The sequence below is a fragment of the Rana temporaria genome, chromosome 9 (assembly GCF_905171775.1).
Source record: "Rana temporaria chromosome 9, aRanTem1.1, whole genome shotgun sequence".
Taxonomy (NCBI): Eukaryota; Metazoa; Chordata; class Amphibia; order Anura; family Ranidae; genus Rana; species Rana temporaria.
The window spans coordinates 44,627,158-44,646,375 of NC_053497.1; the positions used below are offsets into that span (position 1 = coordinate 44,627,158).

Genomic DNA, 19,218 nt, shown 5'->3' on the forward strand with positions numbered 1-19,218 from the left:
GCGGATCCATCCGTTGGAATGGATTCCAGCAGATGGATTTGTTGAGCATGTCAGCAAATATCCGATCTGCTGGAATCCATCCCAGAGGAGATTTATCTGCGGATAGATATCCGACGGAGTGTACACACCATAGAATCTATCCGCAGAAACCCATTTGATGGGATTTATCTGCGGATAGATTCTATGGTGTGTATGGGGCCTGAGAACTAGTGTCCCACACTCGAAAAAAAGGGGTGTGGCCTTGACAGGAAGCGGTGGGTCATATTTTAATTAGGGGTGCACGAGTTTAGTCAGGCCTAGGGCAGCACAAAACCTAAATACACTACTGGGTAGGTTACCATCATCCATTCAGTTCATTTTGCAATAGAAAGCCGGCTGAAAGTGATTGAAGTTGCAAACATTCATGGGGGTGGGTGGCCAACATTGCAGTAGAGATCTCGGTTCTTGGTGTCAATACTGTTCCTCAGGCCAGTGATGGCCTTGACGTATCTCCCTCAGCTTCATGATGACCTTTGCTACCCACCTACGTATGATACGTTATTTATATTAATCCGATCCCTATTAGAGAACGGCTGATATTGGTGACCTCACTACACAAGTGGATTTATGATTTGTTGTTTACAAACTAGTGTTACAAATAGTTTATGCTTGTTTTTTCAATGATCTAATAATGACTATGGTTGTTTTCTCCCATGCAGTTTGCAAAACTCGTGTTGCTCATGGACCGCGATCGCATGAGGTGGGAATTGTTCTCCTTGACTGCTACTTCACATATTTGAAAGTCGTCAGTCTTGTTTTATATTTGTTTTTGTTTTGTCTCTGAATACCACACTGTATAGGAATGCTAAGCCTATCTGTAGGAATGAGATAACGGTCTCAAGAAGCAGCATTGAATGCATTCATACAAAAGTTCTTTGCTAGATGAACATCCCCCAAAAAAAAAAAAAAAAAAATACATAGGCCCAGATTCTCAAAGAAGCGCCTATCTTTAGGCGGGCGTAGCGTATCTCAGATACACTATGCCGCTGTAACTTAGAGCGGCAGGTCCCGTATTCAGAAAGGACTTGCGCTCTAAGTTACGGCGGCGTAGTGTAAATGGGCCGGTGTAAGCCCGCCTAATTCAAACTAGGCTGGTAGGGGGTGTGTTGTATGTAAATGATTGGTGACCCCACGTAAATGACGCGCTTTACGAACGGCGCATGCGCGCGCATGCTCAGTATCACGTTGAATTTTCAAAGTAAATTAGGCCTGCTCAATGCTTAGTCGACGTAAACGTAACCTACGCCCAGCCCCATTCACGGACGACTTACGCAATCGTAAAATACGACGCTGTTTGTACGTTTCCGACGTCCATACCTAACATGACTTACCCCTGCTTTATGAGGGGTAACTTTACGCCGGTCCGACGCCTTATGTAAACGACGTATCTTGATACGCCGGGCGCACGTACGTTCGTGAATCGGCGTATCTAGCTCATTTGCATATTCGACACGGAAATATACGGAAGCGCCCATAGCGGCCAGCGTAAATATGCACCCCAAGATACGACGGCGTAAGAGACGGTGTACGACGCCGCTCGTATCTAGGCAAAATTCATGCGTAACTGATTCTAAGAATCAGGCGCATAGATACGACGGCGCACATTCGGACTTACGACGGCGTATGTGGAGTTACACCGTCGTAAGTCCTTTGTGAATGTGGGCCTTAATGTACAAGGGATACAGCATCGGTCTCCTCTCCCCGACAGGACGTGGATCTCTGTGTTTACACACAGAAATCCACGTACCTGCTCTGTCACTGCCGATTGCGGGCCCCTGGTAGACATCGCGGCCGCCAGGCACACAAATCAGCATCTCAGTGACTCGCCAGGCACGCGCGCGCCCCCCAGTGGCCGGAGGACCCGAGGCCGTAAAAAGAAGGCCTCCCGGCATTTTAGAGCCACCTTGCGGCCGTCTTTTTTCTATGGCCCGGGTCTGAAGAAGTTAAAGCGGTTCTAAAGTAAAGTTTTTAAAGTGTCTGTAAACCCTCTTTAAAAAAAAAAAAGAAAAATAATAAACATGCCTATACTTACCTGCTCTGTGCAGTCGTTTTGCACAGAGCAGCCCTGATCCTCTTTTTCTGGGGTGCCTCGCCGGCCCTCCTGGCCCCTCCTCTTCATTGGGTACCCCACGAAAATCTGCTTTCCCTGGGGGCACCCGTGCGGACTCTCTCCCGATTCCCGCTGCTGTGTCCATTGACACAGACAGCAGGACTTGGCCCTGCCCTTGGCTCTCGTGTCATTGGATTTGATTGAAAGCAGAGGGAACCATGGCTCTTGCTGCGATCAATCTGTCCAATGAGGAGGAGACAATGACTGAAGCCACTGCACATCGCTGGATCAGATCAGGCTCAGGTAAAAAAAGGGGGGGGGGGGTCTGGGCGGCAGCACGGAAGGTTTTTCACCATAATACATAGAATGCATTAAGGTGAAAAACCTTGAGGCTTTACAACCACTTTAATGCATTACCTGCAATAGGGTAAAAAGCCTTCCATTGCCTGTTCCCAGGGCTGTTCGAAATCACAGGGCCCCGTACAGCCTACCTGACAGGGCCCCCGGAAAATATCAAATAATATTTTTGCTAAAATGCCACAGCCGCAATGCTATGCAAAGCATGTAGTTGCAGTGCGTTAGTGTGGAGCAATATGCCTCCTCACTACCTGTCAAATGCTCTCTGAAGAGTGATCCAAATGCTCTCTGAAGAGAGCAAAGCACATGTGAACAAGTCCTTATTTAATTTTTTATTAGAATTTTGTGTTTTTATTTATTTTTTTAGAATTTCATTATTGTTTTTTATGTGCCCTGTTGGGAGAGCTTTGGTAAAATATTAGGGGTATAAACAGACCCCTGATGTCTCACATTTGAGACAGAGAAAGGGACTGACGACAGAGATTCTTCAGTATATTTCTCTGCAGCCTCAGCTGCTGATGAATGAATACGAAGTCTTCTGAGGTTTCCCATTCATTTAAAAACTAAAGCATAATAAATGCAGTTTATTATGCTTCAGTGATGAATGGACACAGGAGCAATCGGTACCAGTATGCATATTTACCAGCCCTCAGCTCTCCATCCTGAGCCCGATTTTTATGTGTGCCTACTGTGGGAAACCGGACAGGAGGTGGAAGGGGGTGCAGATACAAGAACTGATCCCCCTAAAGCGCAGCCGCAGGGAGAAAGCTGACAGTACTGCAGGGGGATCCACATGGCAGTAGTCACAAGGCAGTACAGCTGGCCCTCGGCAGGTGCTGGGGCCCCACCTTTACCTTTCTCTCCTCCACCTCCCTAACATGGGTATCCACTGAAATTTTTTCAGGGAGGGGCACTTCGGCAGTGGCGATACACAGTCACATTTAACCCTTTCTTCAAACGCTAGCGGGGGTTAAAAGCGACCCGCTAGCGGCCGAATAGCGCAGCTAAAAAGATGGTAAAGCGCCACTTTACCGATAACGCGGCCAGCTGGCAGTGTGAAATAGCTCTTGAGATAATTCAGCTTCACTCCATGCCCATATAAATATAGCCTAGAGAATGTACAGAACCTCCTTCAGCACAGATGGACCCCACCTTCAACACAGACCCCCCCTTCAGCACAGACCCCTCCATTCAGCACAGATGGACCGCCCTTCAGCACATACCCCCCATTCTGCACAGACCCCTCCATTCTGCACAGATGGACCCCCCTTCAGCACAGACCCCCCCCATTCAGCACAGAGCCCCCTTCAGCACAGATGGACCCCCTTTAAGCACAGACCCCCTTCAGCACATACCCCCCTTCAGTACAGACCCCCCTTCAGCACAGATGGACCCCCCATTCAGCACAACCCCCCCCCCCCCATCCCATTCAGTACCTCAAATCAGCCATCAGCGCAGCACAGGCACATTAGGTTCCCTCCCCCTGTGTACACATAAACACTGGAGGGGAGGCAGCTTCACTCTGCTCGCTGTGCCTGTGTGACATCCAACCCAGGACCGTTCAGACAGCCCGTGGCCGCAAAACTCTTCAACACCTTCTCGATTTTCCAGGGGGGTCAATTGCCCCCCCTTGCCCTATGGAGCGGACGCCCATGCTCCCTAAATACTTACCTGAATCCTTTTTCGATCCAGCTCTGTGCCCATCGGCAGTAGTGCTGGTCTCTCTCCCTGCTCTCATCAGACAGATTGAGAGCAGTGGAGTCATTGGCTCCTACTACTGTCAGTCAAATCTAGTGAGGAGTGAGCGAGGGGACAGGCAGATAGCCTTGAATAAGTTGCTTGTATGTTGATACCTGACATCTGACTGGCCAGGCTTGACAGCAACCTATGGACAGTTTTCTAAAGCTGGCCATACACGGAACACATTTTTTTCCGATTCCTAATGAACTGTGGGTGACCCTTTCAGCACTTTTCCTCCCGACATCCTTCAATCTGAAAATCGAAGGAGCTGGGAATCAAGTGATATCTTACAGAGTATGAACCTTTGGCCTGCAAGTAGTGATATTTTCCAACACATTTCAAAATCTAACTTTGTAATTATCAGCATCTCCAACTAGAATTTAGAATGTACAAATTTATATCACCCTGGGACTTTAAATGAAGCACATGACATCAAAGTTGTAAGATTATCAATGGATACGATTACAAATGTATTAATCCAAATATATACAAATCTGATAACCGCAAATTATAGTTAAAAATATGTAATGCCATAGAGCTGATAAGTAGTAAATAAACAATATCCACATAGATACAGTAGATTGCAATAAATGAATTCATGGTCTAAATAATTTAAAATGTGAGCATGATTGTAACTAAACTGCATCCAGAAACTCAACGCGTTTCATGCAACAACGTTAACTTCTTCAGGGTGCGTGTCAATAAGCTCAGAATTAAACATGATAGTACTGAAGATTAGAGGCTCCTGGGGACTTCTAGCCTGAGAACTGTGGCAGTATGACTGGTGGAGACCAAAGGCACAGATGGTGGACAGGTGGACTTCAAAGAAAGTGTAAGTCGACATGTAGTATTGCCCACAGCAGTCCTAGGGGTTTCTCAAGTCCTACGTACTGGGGCTGTAGTCCAAAGTGTGTCCACAATGACTCAAGGAAGAAAAAACTGAGTGTAGTCCACCCAACACTGCCATCTATACCAGAGGTCAAGAAAACGGGTCCTGCCCGATAGCATTTTATATCTTTAACTATATTTGTATATATTTGGATTAATGAGTTTGTAATCATGTGCATTGATCATTTTACTACTTTGATGTCATGCTTTATTTAAAGTCCCAGGGTAATTTAAATTTGCATCTATAGATTTAGGGATGGAGGCACATGGCCACAGATGGTGCTTCAGACCGCAAGTTTTTAAGATACAATTTAGAATGCATTGATGCCTAAGTATCAGAATGACAGCCAATTAATGTACAAGTAAAACCTTGGTTTGAGAGTAACTTGGTTTGAGAGGGTTTGGCAAGACAAGCAACATTTTTAAATAAATTTTGACTTGATATACAAGTTGCGTCATGTCACATCTGAGTATAAAAGAGAAGAGAGGCGCCTCTAAGGCCCCGTACACACGACCAAACATGTATGCTGAAACTGGTCCGCGGACCAGTTTCAGCATACATGTTTGGTCGTGTGTAGGCGCGAGCGGGCAGATTTCCAGCAAACATTTGCCCGCCGGGCCTTTTCCCAGCAGACAAATATTCCTGGACGTGTTTTAAAACCGTCCGCTCTAATCCTGCCCGCTCGGACATGTACGGTCGTCAGTACAGACCTACCGTACATGTCCGAGCGCCCGCCGTCCCTCGCATGCGTCGAATGAGTTCGACGCATGCCTGGAAGCATTTAAATGGCAGGCCCGCCCACATCGCAGCGTCATCGTCGCGGCGACGACGTGGCCACGCCCCGCATATTGTTTACGCGCGGACTTCTGTACGATGGTTAGTACAGCCATCGTACAGAAGCCCTCTGGCAGACATGTACGGTGAAAACGGTCCGACGGACCGGTTTCATTGTACATGTTTGCTCGTTAGTACCCGGCCTAAGTGTAGCAATATGGTTCCATTTAACCACTTGCTTACTGGGCACATATACCCCCTTCCTGCCCAGGTGAAATTTCAGCTCCTGGCACTGCGTCGCTTTAACTGACAATTGCGCGGTCGTGCGACGTGGCTCCCAAACAAAATTGACGTCCTTTTTTCCCCACAAGTAGAGCTTTCTTTCGGTGGTATTTGATCGCCTGTGCGGTTTTTATTTTTTGCGGTATAAACAAAAAAAGAGCAACAATTGCGAAAAAAAAATACAATATTTTTTACTTGTTGCTATAATAAATAGCCCAATTAAAAAAATAAATAGATAAATACAATTCTCAGTTTAGGCCGATACATATTCTACATATTTTTGGTAAAAAAAAAAAAAAAAATCTTAATAAGCGACTGGTTTGCGCAAAAGTTATAGCGCCTACAAAATAGGGGACAGAATTTTTTTTTTATTATTTTTTTTTTACTAGTAATGGCGGCGATCTGCAATTTTTATTGGGACTGCGACATTATGGCAGACACATCGAACACATTTTTGGCGCCATTCACATTTATACTGCGATCAGTGCTATAAATATGCACTAATTACTATATAAATGTGACTGGCATTGAAGGGGTTAACACTAGGGGGTGAGGAAGGGGTTAAATATGTTCCCTGTATAGTGTTCTAACTGTAGGTGGAGGGGGTGACTGGGGGGGGGTGACCGATCTATGTCCCTATGTACAAGAGACACAGATCAGTCTCCTCTCCAGAGACAGGACGCTGTCTCTGTGTGAGCCAGCAATGAGAGATGATCTCATATGTTTACATTTGAGATCATCTCTAATTGGCCGCACAGATCGCATAGCAAACGGCCACTCTGATTGGCCGTTCGCCGCGATCTGTGATTGGCTGTGTCCAAGGGACACGGCCAACACAGAGTTTCCCCGCTGCACGCTCGGGGAACGCCAAAAGGGGCGGACGTCAATTGATTCAATTGGATTTTCAGGTCCGCGCTGTAGCTGTCATTCAGCTATAGCGCAGGCCTCAGGTGGTTAATGAAGGTACAACATTTAGCAACATATTGCTACACTTAGAGGCGCCTCTCTTCTCTTTTATACTTTGTAGCTCCTGCTGGATTTTGCTTATACTCCCCTTGTGGAGGCTTCCATTTGTGGATGGACATTTTATGGTTACACAACCTATCACATTGTTAAAATCTTTTTATATGGACTATAAACTAAAGGTTTAATGAATAAATGGTTGTGGAATGAATCATTTGAGTTTCCATTATTTCTTATGGGGAAATACGCTTTGATATACAAGTGCTTTGGATTACACACCTGTTTCTGGAACGATTTATGCTCGCAATCCAAGGTTTTGCTGTACATTTTTTTGAAAGGAAGATCAGCTGTGACAGCCTTCATAGTTCTCCTGTGATGGGTGTGCTTTGAATGGGTCAATAATTGGAAGCGATAAGAAACATTATAACAGCTACAATATAAAACTATTTTTATTGCTTGCACAAGGTAACCTAATCTACAAACTGTCTCTAAAGACCTTCAGTTTGATGTGAAACAAACCACATTAGATATAAAGTTATAACCCTTCTCTCTCACACGTTGTAATTAGTAAACTTTTATATATCTCCATGCTGTTAGCTTTTTCTAACCGCTCTAGTTCCTTCCTCAACAGATGTCCCTGATATTTAACGAACGAGGGCTGAAGGAGGTGACCCCCCCATGTCTTCTTCAGAGCTTCATCAACCACAGCGCCACCCTGTACAAGGTGTTTGTGGTGGGATCACAGCATTTTGTGGTGAAGAGACCATCCATACGGAATTTTCCCCTGGGAGAGACAGGTCTGTGACAGCGTCATTGAAGAGGCTTTCAGCATTAGCTGTAGACTTGTGCAACGCCAACTTGAGCTTCTTTATAGTGCAAATATTCCTATGCTTCTTTAGCAAAATTCAGGTGTTTACATTATTTCTTATAGGGGTTGTAAAGGTACAATTTTTTTTTCGTAATGGCTTCCTTTATCTTACTGCAGTCCTCCTTCACTTACCTCATCCTTCGATTTTGCTTTTAAATGTCCTTATTTCTTCTGAGAAATCCTCACTTCCTGTTCTTCTGTCTGTAACTCCACACAGTAATCCAAGGCTTTCTCCCTGGTGTGGAGTGTCGTGCGTAGGGTTGCCAACTCATCCCTTTAAAACAGAACACATATTAATTACACAGGTTCTGTGGCTGATTAAGGAGGTAATTAAACTCACTTGGTGCCTTATTTGCATTAAATTAGCCTCAGAACCTGTGTAATTAATATGTGTTCTGTTTTAAAGGGATGAGTTGGCAACCCTAGTCGTGCGTGCCCCCTCCCTTGGACTATGGGCAAGTCAGGACACTCTCTACGTTGCAGATAGAGAAAGGAGCTGTGTGTTAGTGGGCGTCCTGACTCTCCTGTAATCCAAGGGAGGGGACGAGCACGACACTCCACACCAGGGAGAAAGCCTCGCATTACGGTGTGTAGTTACAGACAGAAGAACAGGAAGTGAGGATTTCTCAGAAGAAATAGGAACATTTAAAAGCAAAATCGAAGGATGAGGTAAGTGAAGGAGGACTGCACTAAGGTAAAGGAAGCTATTTAGGGGGAAAAAAATGTACCTATACAACCCCTTTAAGCTGAACATACACTGAGCAAATTTCAGTCTGTTCCCGATGAACTGACTTAAAATGTGCTCCATGGGTGGCCCTGTCGGCACCCATCCACCCTATACTGTCCTCAGGCCCGTAGGAACCCGACAGGCAAAGCAAGCATTTGACTGGGGCCCCGAGGTGGCCAGAGCCCTTGCCGCACGGCTGCGTCCTCCTGCAGTCCAGTCGGCCGTGTACCATAAGCGCACGGTACAGGAGAATCTGGTTCCTGTTCCCGGCCGGACTGACAGGAAGTGCACACACTGAGTGTTCACTTCCTTTCAGTCCGGCCCCGGGAACAGCAAACTGAATCTCCTGTACCGCGCGGTTATGGTACACGGCCGACCGGACTGCAGGAGGACGCAGCGATGCGGCAAGGGCCCTCCCTACTGGGGCCCCCTGTGCGGACACCAACATCTGCCGGCGTAGCTAAACCATTCTGTCTTGAAGAGAAAACTGTACTGCTTTAACCTTCTCTTTTATTGATAGTAGATTGACAGGAAAGGTGAAACTACAGAATAAAACAGTAGCATTTAGAGCATAAAATCCATGGTACATGGCCTAAGACACAAAATGATCTGCTATACATGCAGTACATGAGGTAATACAAATGACAGTAACGAGCTATGAAACAAGTAACGCATATAGGCTATGATAAATGTCACAAGATAGTGCTCTTACCGACTATGCTTGAAACGGGCTAAATAACAGATGATGAGGCAGGAAATCCAGTGAGAATGTTTGGCTCCTGAGACACAAGATGGAGCACAAGACTAGCAAGGACCAGGAACTACCCAGAAAGCACTGGGACTCCCATAATGCACAGAGAAAACAGGCTGAATGAAATACATGAACTGGTCAGTAGATGGTGCTGTTACCACACAATGTAATGCACATGAATTACAAGACAGGTAAAAAATGCAATGTGAACTGATAAACACACAAACAACTGGGCCTATATCTAGAGACAGAACACACCCAATATCCTTAAAAATAAAAAAAAAGGAGCCTGGCAGAAAATTGTTGGCTGAATAACACCTATCTAATCAGATGACGTTAATCTACCAGTAATATGACAGCCAGGGCTGCTCTTAGACATCACGGGGCCCCATACTGCTTACCTGACAGGGCCCAGCTCCCTCCCTCCCCCACCCCCAGATAATAATAATTATGTTTTTGCTAAAAACACACTAAAATTATTATTATATTACATAGACTATATTAGAAAAAGTATTGGGACACCTGCCTTTAAACTCATGAACTTTTATGGCATCCCAGTCATAGTCCGTAGGGTTCAATATTGAGTTGGCCCACCCTTTGCAGCTATAACAGCTTCAACTCTTCTGGGAAGGCTGTCCACAAGGTTTAGGAGTGTGTCTATGGGGTTGTTTGACCATTCTTCCAGAAGCGCATTTGTGAGGTCAGGCACTGATGTGGAGGAGAAGGCCTGGCTCACAGTCTCCGCTCTAATTCATCCCAAAGGTGTTCTGTCAGGTTAAGGCCAGTCAAGTTCATCCACCCCAAACTCGCCCATCTGTCTTTATGGACCTTGTTTTGTGTGCTGGTCCAAATCATTTGGTGGATGGGGGGATTATGGTGTTGGGTTGTTTTTCAGGGGAGGATCTAGTTGGAGTTGGGCTTGGCCTTTTATTTCCAGTGAAGGGAACTCTTAAGGGCTGAGAGATACCGCCCTTGCTTGGTTCCGTGATTTTTTAACAGCTCGCACCCACCAAGTTAAGATGGGCTCTTTTCTATCCCCGATTACCACAGTGGAGAATGGGGTCCCTCAGGGATCAGCCCTGTCCCCCATTCTCTTCAACATTTATCTTAGGCCTTTACCCGACATTATTGCTAAACATGGTCTCTGGTTCCATTTGTACGGGGACGACGTCCAGTTGGTAGCCGATGATCTAACTTACCCTGACATGCCCTTAAGATTGGACAATTGTCTGCACGACATTTACCACTGGATGACCATCAACAAACTATGCCTCAATGGTAACAAAACGGAGGTCATGATAGTCGGAAAAGGCAAGACTGACTTTCTTCAAAATTGGCCCACTGAGTTGGGCTTGACACCTAATCCGAAAGATAAGGTGACGGTCCTGGGGGTTATCCTGGACGAAAAACTAAGTATGATTCCCCAGGTTAGACAATCGGTTTCGAGAGCCTCCCATTTTCTACGACTTATCCGCAAGGTAAAACATCTCCTGACCCAAGACCAGAGGAAAGACTTAGTCCAGGCACTAATTATTTCTCGCCTTGACTTTTCAAATGGAGTCCTACTAGGCATTCCAATGAAATGGTCTAAGAAACTGCAGCTGGTGCAGAATCAAGCAGCCAGGCTTATCTACAATCTCCAAAAGCAAGACCATATCAGCCCTGTGCTCAAAGAACTTCACTGGCTCCCTGTTACAAAACGGGTCAATTTTAAAATCCTCTGTCTGATCTACAGGGGCTACCACCAGCTGGGCCCACAGTTCCTATCAGATCTGACTCCACACTATATACCTAGACGCTGTCTTCGCTCAGCCGACAAAGCTCTACTCATTGGCAATACTGACAGGCTAATTTCTATAGGAGGAAAACGGATTGGCTCCGCGGGGGCGACTCTCTGGAACCAAATCCCACTTAACATTCGCATCTCCCGAAGCCTATATGCGTTCAGGAAGAAGCTGAAGACCTGGCTATTCTGCCAAGCATTTCAATCCTAGGCCAATTTTTCTTCGCTGATTTCTTTTTTTTTTTTTCTTCTCCCTTCTCTTTTAATTATGCTCCCCACGCCAGAACATCCGGGCTATTTTGTCACAAAGCGCTTTGGCACCACCGACCGGTGGTATATGCGCGCTTCCCAAATAAATAGTAATAAATAATAAAATAATAAATAAGGCGTCAGCATACCAAGACATTTTGGACAATTTCATGCTCTCAACTTTTGGGAACAGTTTGGGGATGGCCCCTTGGTTTCAACATGAAGGCGCACCAGGGCACAAAGCAAGGTCCATAAAGACATGGATGAGCGAGTTTTGAGGTGGAGGAACTTGATTGGCCTGCACAGAGTCCTGACCTCAACCCGATAGAACACCTTTGGACTGCGAGCCAGGCCTCCTCGCCCACATCAGTGCCTGACATCACAAATACGCTTCTGGAAGAATGGTCAAACATTCCCATAGACACACTCCTAAACCTTGTGGACAGCCTTCCCAGAAGAGTTAAAGCTGTTATAGCTGCAAAGGGTGGGCCAACTCAATATTTAACCATATGGACTAAGACTGGGATGCCATTAAAGTTCATTTGCATGTAAAGACAGGTGTCCCAATACTTTTGGTAATATAATGTATTACTAGTCCCTTCCCTCGCTCTCCATCCTGAAACATCCCCTTCAATGCCTTCAGCAGCTGCCGGTTGGAGAGGAGAGGAGGGAAGCCAGCAAAGCTGCAGGAAAAAGGGGCGCTCAAGGAGGATGGGGGCGTGGATGCTAGAACTGCCTGCAGCACAGCTGGGAGGACGGAGCGGAGGAGAAGCCAGCAGTGCTGCAGGGGGAGACAGAAGAGGATCAGGGTCTGCAGTAAGGCAGTACAGCTGGCCCTCCTGCTCAGCAGGTGTCTGAGGCTCCCTTTTGAACTGATGGGGCATGGGCCCAGTACAGGGGGGCTGGTTGTACAGCCTTATCAGCTGCCCTGATGACAGCTGTCAGCAATAGCTTCAGATGGAGATTATCCAACTACTTTTTAACATGGATGGAGGAATCTGTTAGATTTGTGTATATGACCAGCTTTATTGAGATAGCAGCAAGGTTTCCTTGCCTATTCCACCGATCATGATGTCATCTTTTTGTCAGCAAAAAAAATGAATTTTTGTTTTTGACTGACTTGTATAGCTACAGAACTTTTGTAGATAAAATTGGATGTTGCCAAAGCCTCAGACAACAACACATACCGTATTTTCCGGCGTAAAAGACGACTTTCTGGATGCAAAAAAAAGCATCCAAAGTCGGGGGTCGTCTTATACGCCGGGGACAGTCTACGGCTGCTGCCAGCGTCCATGATTTAAAAGCCGCGCCTCTTTCTCAGATTGTTCCGTGATAGGCAGAACACAAATTTTCCCAGCAGCGCCTCTGTTCTGTGTTCCTCCTATCACGGATGCCTTCTCATCCTCGGCGAGAGAGGACGTCTGTGATAGGCGGAACACTGAACAGAGGCCATGCTGGGAAAATGTGTGTTCCGCCTATCACGGAACAATCTGAGGAGAAGGCGCTGCTTTTAAATCATGGACGCCCGCAGCGTGACGGAGACTGTCATTGGCCTGGAAGCCAGACTCTGCAAAAAGTGAGTGATGGCACAGTGGGGGGCAAGTGATGGCACAGAGGGGGAAAGTGATGGCACAGAGGGGCCAAGTGATGGCACAGAGGGGCCAAGTGATGGCACAGTGGGGTCAAGTGATGGCACAGTGGGGGGCAAGTGATGGCACAGTGGGGGGGCAAGTAATGGCACAGTGGGGGCAAGTGATGGCACAGTGGGGGGCAAGTGATGGCACAGTGGGGGCAAGTGATGGCACAGTGGGGGCAAGTGATGGCACAGTGGGGGGCAAGTGATGGCACAGTGGAGGCAAGTGATGGCACAGTGGGGGCGAGTGATGGCACAGTGGGTGCATGTAATGTAATGGCACAGTGAGGCATGTAATATAATGTAATGGCACAGTGAGATTTGAAAAAAGCCTGTTTCTGTCAGCGGTTGTTCTGGCTACCCCTCAGCTTCCAGAAAGACTAGTAGGAAGGGGGTAGTCTTATACAGCGAGTATATCCCAAAATCAACATTTTTCCTGGAAAAATAGGGGGTCGTCTTATACGCCGGCAAATATGGTACTTATAATCTCCCTATGGCTTAATTTACTTATAAAATGCAAAGTGTTAAGCTGGTCATATACAGATTGGATATTCCTTGTTTCCTGCTAAACTGGACTAAATTCAATCCCTGGGTGACCCTGCCGACACCATCCAGCTCAACAGATTTTGATCTGAAGAGAGAAGGAGCCAGGTGGAAAATTGTTGGCTGAACAGTGACGGCAGCCAACCAGATGAAGCCACTGTTCAGGTATTCTGACAGCCATGGGCTTCAACTGGGGAGATTTGTTCATCCACGTTGTTTAGTATGAATAAAGAAGCCTGTTAGATTTCTTGGTTCTTCAGCATGCAGGTTGAAACAAAAATGATCAAGTTTATGGTCAGCTTTAGTTCTGGTTCTTTAGTATTGTTGGGAAAACAACATGATATAAGCAGAAAGTGAAGTGGTAGGTCTTTGAGGTTATGATGTGTTCATTTATTTCACTCCTTCTCTGTCATGTTTTTTCATTTCAGATCAGAAGACCATCTTCTTCAACAGCCATGAAGTCTCCAAAGCAGAATCTTGCTCTCACCTCTCTCAGGTGAACTATTATTTTTACATTTTTATCTCTATACAATGCAGTTGGAGGAAACTGCACCTTTGTACATAGAAGCAGGCCCGTCGCTACAGGACAGGCAAAACAAACAATTGCTTGGGGCCCCGAGCTTGCTTGGGGCCCCCAACTTCCCCTTCCCAGGCTGTAGCGTGGCCAAGCTTCTTTTCCTTCCTCCTGGAGTCCTGTCAGTCCGGCCGGGTACCACGCGTCGTACACGAGATTCAGTCTCCGGTTCCCGGCCAGACTGACAGGAAGTGCACACTGAGTGCTCACTTCCTTTCAGTCCGGCCGGGAACACAGGAAACTGAATGTCCTGTACCGTGCGGTACCCGGCCCAGCCCTGGTACTATCTTATAGGGGACTGGGGACCCATAATGATAGAACACCGGACTAAGAGGAGGAAGAGGAGCTCAGCCACACTACAGCCTACAGGGAAGAAGGGGAGGTGAGAATAGAAAAACATAGGGACTAGGGAGGGGGGGGGGTAAGAACATGGGTGTAAAAAATTAGTGTAGCGCCAACGTAGGTTTTGTGTGCGGGGTGGGTGCTTGGGGGCCCCCATTTTGCTTGGGGCCCCCAAATTCCTTCAAACGGTCCTGCATAGAAGTCATATTCCATGACCAATCAAACATGGGACATCCTGTCCTTTGACTAGGGCGGAGACCACTGGGCATGGAGCCCCCATTCCTTCGGCCTTGTTTAAACTTTGTGTTGCCTGTCTCTGGGGTTTTTCCCTCTGCCCCAGGAGTTAGCAGTTTAATGGCGGTCTAGATGGGTTTCTGAGTCAATCAGTCAACAGTTCTTGGATATGTGTCCATAACAACCACACTGCCAGCATTTTCGGTCCTCTTCGGGGTCCCTGCACAACGGGTTCTAGCTCCTATGGTGTTGGGGTGAGTCCCCCTTTGAGGAGGCTATCTCCTGTTGCACGCATTTTGAGCTAGTTTAGTCAGCACAGTTTGAAAGACTGACAGGGGCAAAGGTGCCAGGGCCTTCTCTGGGAGATATGCAGGTTCAAATTTCTTAATTACTGTTACTGTTGCTGTTGCTCTTCTTGTTCCCACGCAACCGCATCCACCACCACATTGTGGAAAGAAATGGTAGGTTGCGCCTTGCCTTTCTCCTGCAGGGCTCTCGGAACTGGGCCTGCTTTCAGACCAGGAATGAATTGGTCCCTCAGTATGTGATCTGAATCAGTGTTTTTAGCACATAACCATCCCTCTTTTCTAGGAGCCTCCAGAGCTTCTGCATAGCCACCGTATAGAGGGTGAAGCTCTCGCCCTCATTTTGTTTCCCGCACCGCTGCTATGTGAACCCAGGCTTGTCATAGTGACTTCAGCCTGGGTTCACACAGGAGTGGTGTGGGAAATCACATGTGATTCAGACAGGAATCGCACCACATTTTGAAATTCTTTGCAGTGCCATTTGAGCCTATTCATTTTGTATAGGCTCAAACCGCACAGTATTGGCAATTGGCATGGGATTAGCATAAGGGGTTGCAGGGGTCACAATCGCAACCCCACCCCTAGCTCCAGGGGGCCCCTGCAGTCTCCCTGTCATATGATGATATCCTCCACAAAGTCCAGCTCCGATCTCCCCAAGGGCCCCACAGCCATGTTTCTTTACCGGGCTTCCATTATGCCTTCCATGGTCCACAACTCTTTGTTCTCATTAACTGAGGACAAGCTGTGAGCCATTTCCTGAATGGAGCGGAGCACAGGGTGAGAACAGCCCAGGGGCCAGGTCAACTTTTGCATTGGGGCCCACAAGCTTCAAGCTACGCCTGTGGTAATTGGTATTGGCGAGTACTTGCGCACAAGATTCGGTACTCGCTCTTGAAAAAGACAGGTATCGATGCTTCCCTAGAAAGTACAGTATAGTGTAGTGGGTGTGTTTGCTGTATCTTTTTATTTAGCTAGCTATGAAGTAACTTAGAAATTAATCAGATTGCTTAGGACTGTGGCTGAGAAAAATAAAATCTGGTTTTCCCTGTTTGGCGTACACAGATAGAATATCTTAAAATTACATCGGACTACTATATTGAACTTTATTTTAATACATTGGGGGCATATCTTATACAGTGCAACCTCGGATTGCAAGTACTGCAAACAAACAAGTGTTTCGCAATACGAGCACTGTATTTAAAAAAAATCCTAACTCAGTTTGCGAGTGTTGTTTTCGAGGATTCAGGCCAAAGCAGTGTACAGTACTGCGTTTGGCCTGAGGTGGGGGCGCCAGAGCCGATCGGCGCTGTTCAGAAATGCACGGAAAGGCCCAAGGACAGCTCTGCTGACCTCTGCAAACCTCGGGAATTGAGTCTTTCCGAGGTTTCCTGCGGTCAGTCGAGGTGTCCTCTGGCCTTTCCGGACATTTCCGAGGCTCTCCGGTGCCCCCCCCCCCACCTCTGGCGGTATTGCATGTCATTGAAGTCAATGCGAGACAAATTATTTTTGTTTCCTTCCATTGAGTTCAATGGGGAAACTCGCTTTGATAAGTGAATACTTTGGATTACGAGCATTTTCCTGGAACGAATTATGCTCGTAATCCGAGGTTCCACTGTATACTGTACTGCCTACATTAACAGGGTACTACAGAGGGTGCTATCTGCAAGCTATTTTAGTTCTGTCTTTTCTCCTGTTCATTTATTCATTTCTAATTTATATAATTGCTTAAAGAGGAAGAATTGGGGGCCAAATATAAGCTATGAAAACCCTGAATCTGCACCCCATTTTAATAATGATCTTAATACACATATTTACATTTTCTGAGCATGGAAATACAGAATGAATAGCTTGTGCCAACACATAAGGATTCAGAATGTGAGGATGTATGTTTAATAGATGCACTTTCTTCCATCCAGGCACCCCTGTACCCAGACGCGTTGCCTCCATCAGATGACGTGGTCAGACAGGCGGTCCAGGGTCTACAGGAAGCTTTGGGAATGTCACTCTTTGGTATAGATTTAATTGTGGACACACAGTCTGGCCGCTGTGCAGTGATTGATGTCAATGCTTTTCCAGGTATGTCTTTTGCTAGTTAACATTACTGTACACAGAAGCACTGGTTTAATTACACTGGATCAAGAAAAACCTCCAGAATGCTTAAAGCGGATCTCCACCCTAAAGTGAAGTCACGCTGATCGGCACCCTCCCCCCTCCGGTGTCACATTTGACACCTTTCAGGGGGGAGGGGGGTGCAGATACCTGTCTACAGACAGGTATTTGCACCCACTTCCGGCCACACGTCACGGGCAAAAGACAGGTTTTTTCCTGACATGCTGTCCGTCCCCCGTTGTGTCCCCCGTTGTGTGCTGGGAACACTCGGCTCCCAGCACACAGCGGGAGCCAATCGGCGGGCGCAACGCGACTCGCGCGTGCGCCGTAGGGAACCGGGCAGTGAAGCCGGAGCGCTTCACTTCCTGGTTCCCTCACCGTGGATGGAGGGGGGAGCAGCAGGGTGACGAGCGATCGCTCGTCCTCTGCTGCGGACGGCGCAGGACTCCAGGACAGGTAAGTGTCCTAATATTAAAAGTCAGCAGCTGCAGTATTTGTAGCTGCTGGCTTTTTTAATATTTTTTTTTGAGCGCACATCCGCTTTAACATTTTTCCAATACAAGTTAGAAAACAAAAGTTGAAACCCAAATGGTTGTTCTGGACAACAAAGTTACACAAAGTTCACTCCAGCCAAATGAAAAAATTAGCTTAGGAATTTATACCAGACACACAGCCTACATTGGCTTCAGTTTTTTCAGTCATGTATTGCTTTGGTGCACCTGTCCATACCATTCCCCTTTGTCAGTAATCTGAGAACACCTGTTTGTAATGCAGACAAGCTATTCCCAAACACAACCATTGCATTCTGATCTACAACCACCAGTCCAATTCAAGCCTGCTTTGAGGGAATGACTGCAGGAAATAGAGAGAGAAGAAATTGCACATGGAATTTTTTTGAAGAGAACCCACTCACCCCAGTTAAGGGGGTTGCCTAGAGCAGGGGTGCCCAACCTTTTGAAGAGAGAGGGCCACTTAAGCGAATTGGCAACCAGCTGCGGGCCACAATGAGTGGAGCGAGATGATGACCGGCCCATTGCATATGCAGAGCAAACTCAGACACAGCCCACTCTACTCTATGGATCATCTGATCTGCGTAGACGGAAGGGGACAGATACATTTGCTCCATAGAGGTGAATGGAAGGTCCTATTGGGTTGGACTGATCGTGTGAAAGGGGCCTAAGGCCCCTTTCACACTGATATGTCGTGGTTAACCCACACCGTGGGTACGTCACAGTCAGGGCTGATCCGCCCTATAGGCTCACTTTGCAAGCTGCTTAGGGCCCCGCAAAGCTGCGGAGGGCCCCCCAAATTACTAGAGAATTACACCCCACCTGGTGAGAAGTAATTTTTGGCCCCTCACCCCGCTTCTCAACTCGCTGGCTGCATGGGAGAAGAGGAGAGAAGTCACCCCCCCGCTTCTCACTTTAATGTAAGATGTCATTTCATTTCCGACAGCAGAACACAACCCCCCTTCTCAACTTTAATGTGACATGTCATTTTGCTTAGGGCCCCAGGGAGGTCAGGATCGGCACTGATCATGCACCTGTGGCTTTCCTGCAGGTTAGCTGCACTTTGCCATAGACTTCCAGTATATCCTGCAGGTGTGGTGTACTTTTTGAAAGTGCACCAAACCCACAGCTAATAGCAGAAGTCTATGGCAACGTGCAGGTAACCTGTACATCCATATACATTGTGATTTTAGTACTATACTGACAGGAGCGCTATACAGGAAGCAACAGCTTATGCGGCTTTGCTCCCCCCCACAGCCACTTGCTTCATCTATTGGCAGTTTCATTCAAAACACTGATGCTCTGGGATAGAGGGTCGGCAACCCGCGATTTGGGCTTGCCGGCCCGTTTCCCAAAACAGGAAGTCGCGGGCCACATCAGAGGGCTCCGCGGGCCACTGGTTGGGCACCCCTGGCCTAGAGTTTCTTTCCAGGGGTTACACCGAGCTTGGACTAAGTGACTTTGGCACAGTTGCAGTCTTTCCTGGGCAGCATTAGG

The 19,218-nt window shown here is 47.0% G+C and overlaps 1 protein-coding gene across 1 annotated transcript in view; it reads left to right on the plus strand.

The window, feature by feature from the left end:
• The window catches only part of LOC120913422 (inositol-tetrakisphosphate 1-kinase-like), a 49,116-nt gene that overhangs the window by 28,482 nt on the left and 1,416 nt on the right, over nucleotides 1–19,218 (plus strand). Inside the window, exons 6-9 of the mRNA XM_040323339.1 lie at nucleotides 699–739; nucleotides 7,726–7,891; nucleotides 14,077–14,144; nucleotides 17,020–17,179. Of these exons, the coding sequence (XP_040179273.1) occupies nucleotides 699–739; nucleotides 7,726–7,891; nucleotides 14,077–14,144; nucleotides 17,020–17,179 (435 nt within the window). The remainder of the gene's footprint in view (nucleotides 1–698; nucleotides 740–7,725; nucleotides 7,892–14,076; nucleotides 14,145–17,019; nucleotides 17,180–19,218) is intronic.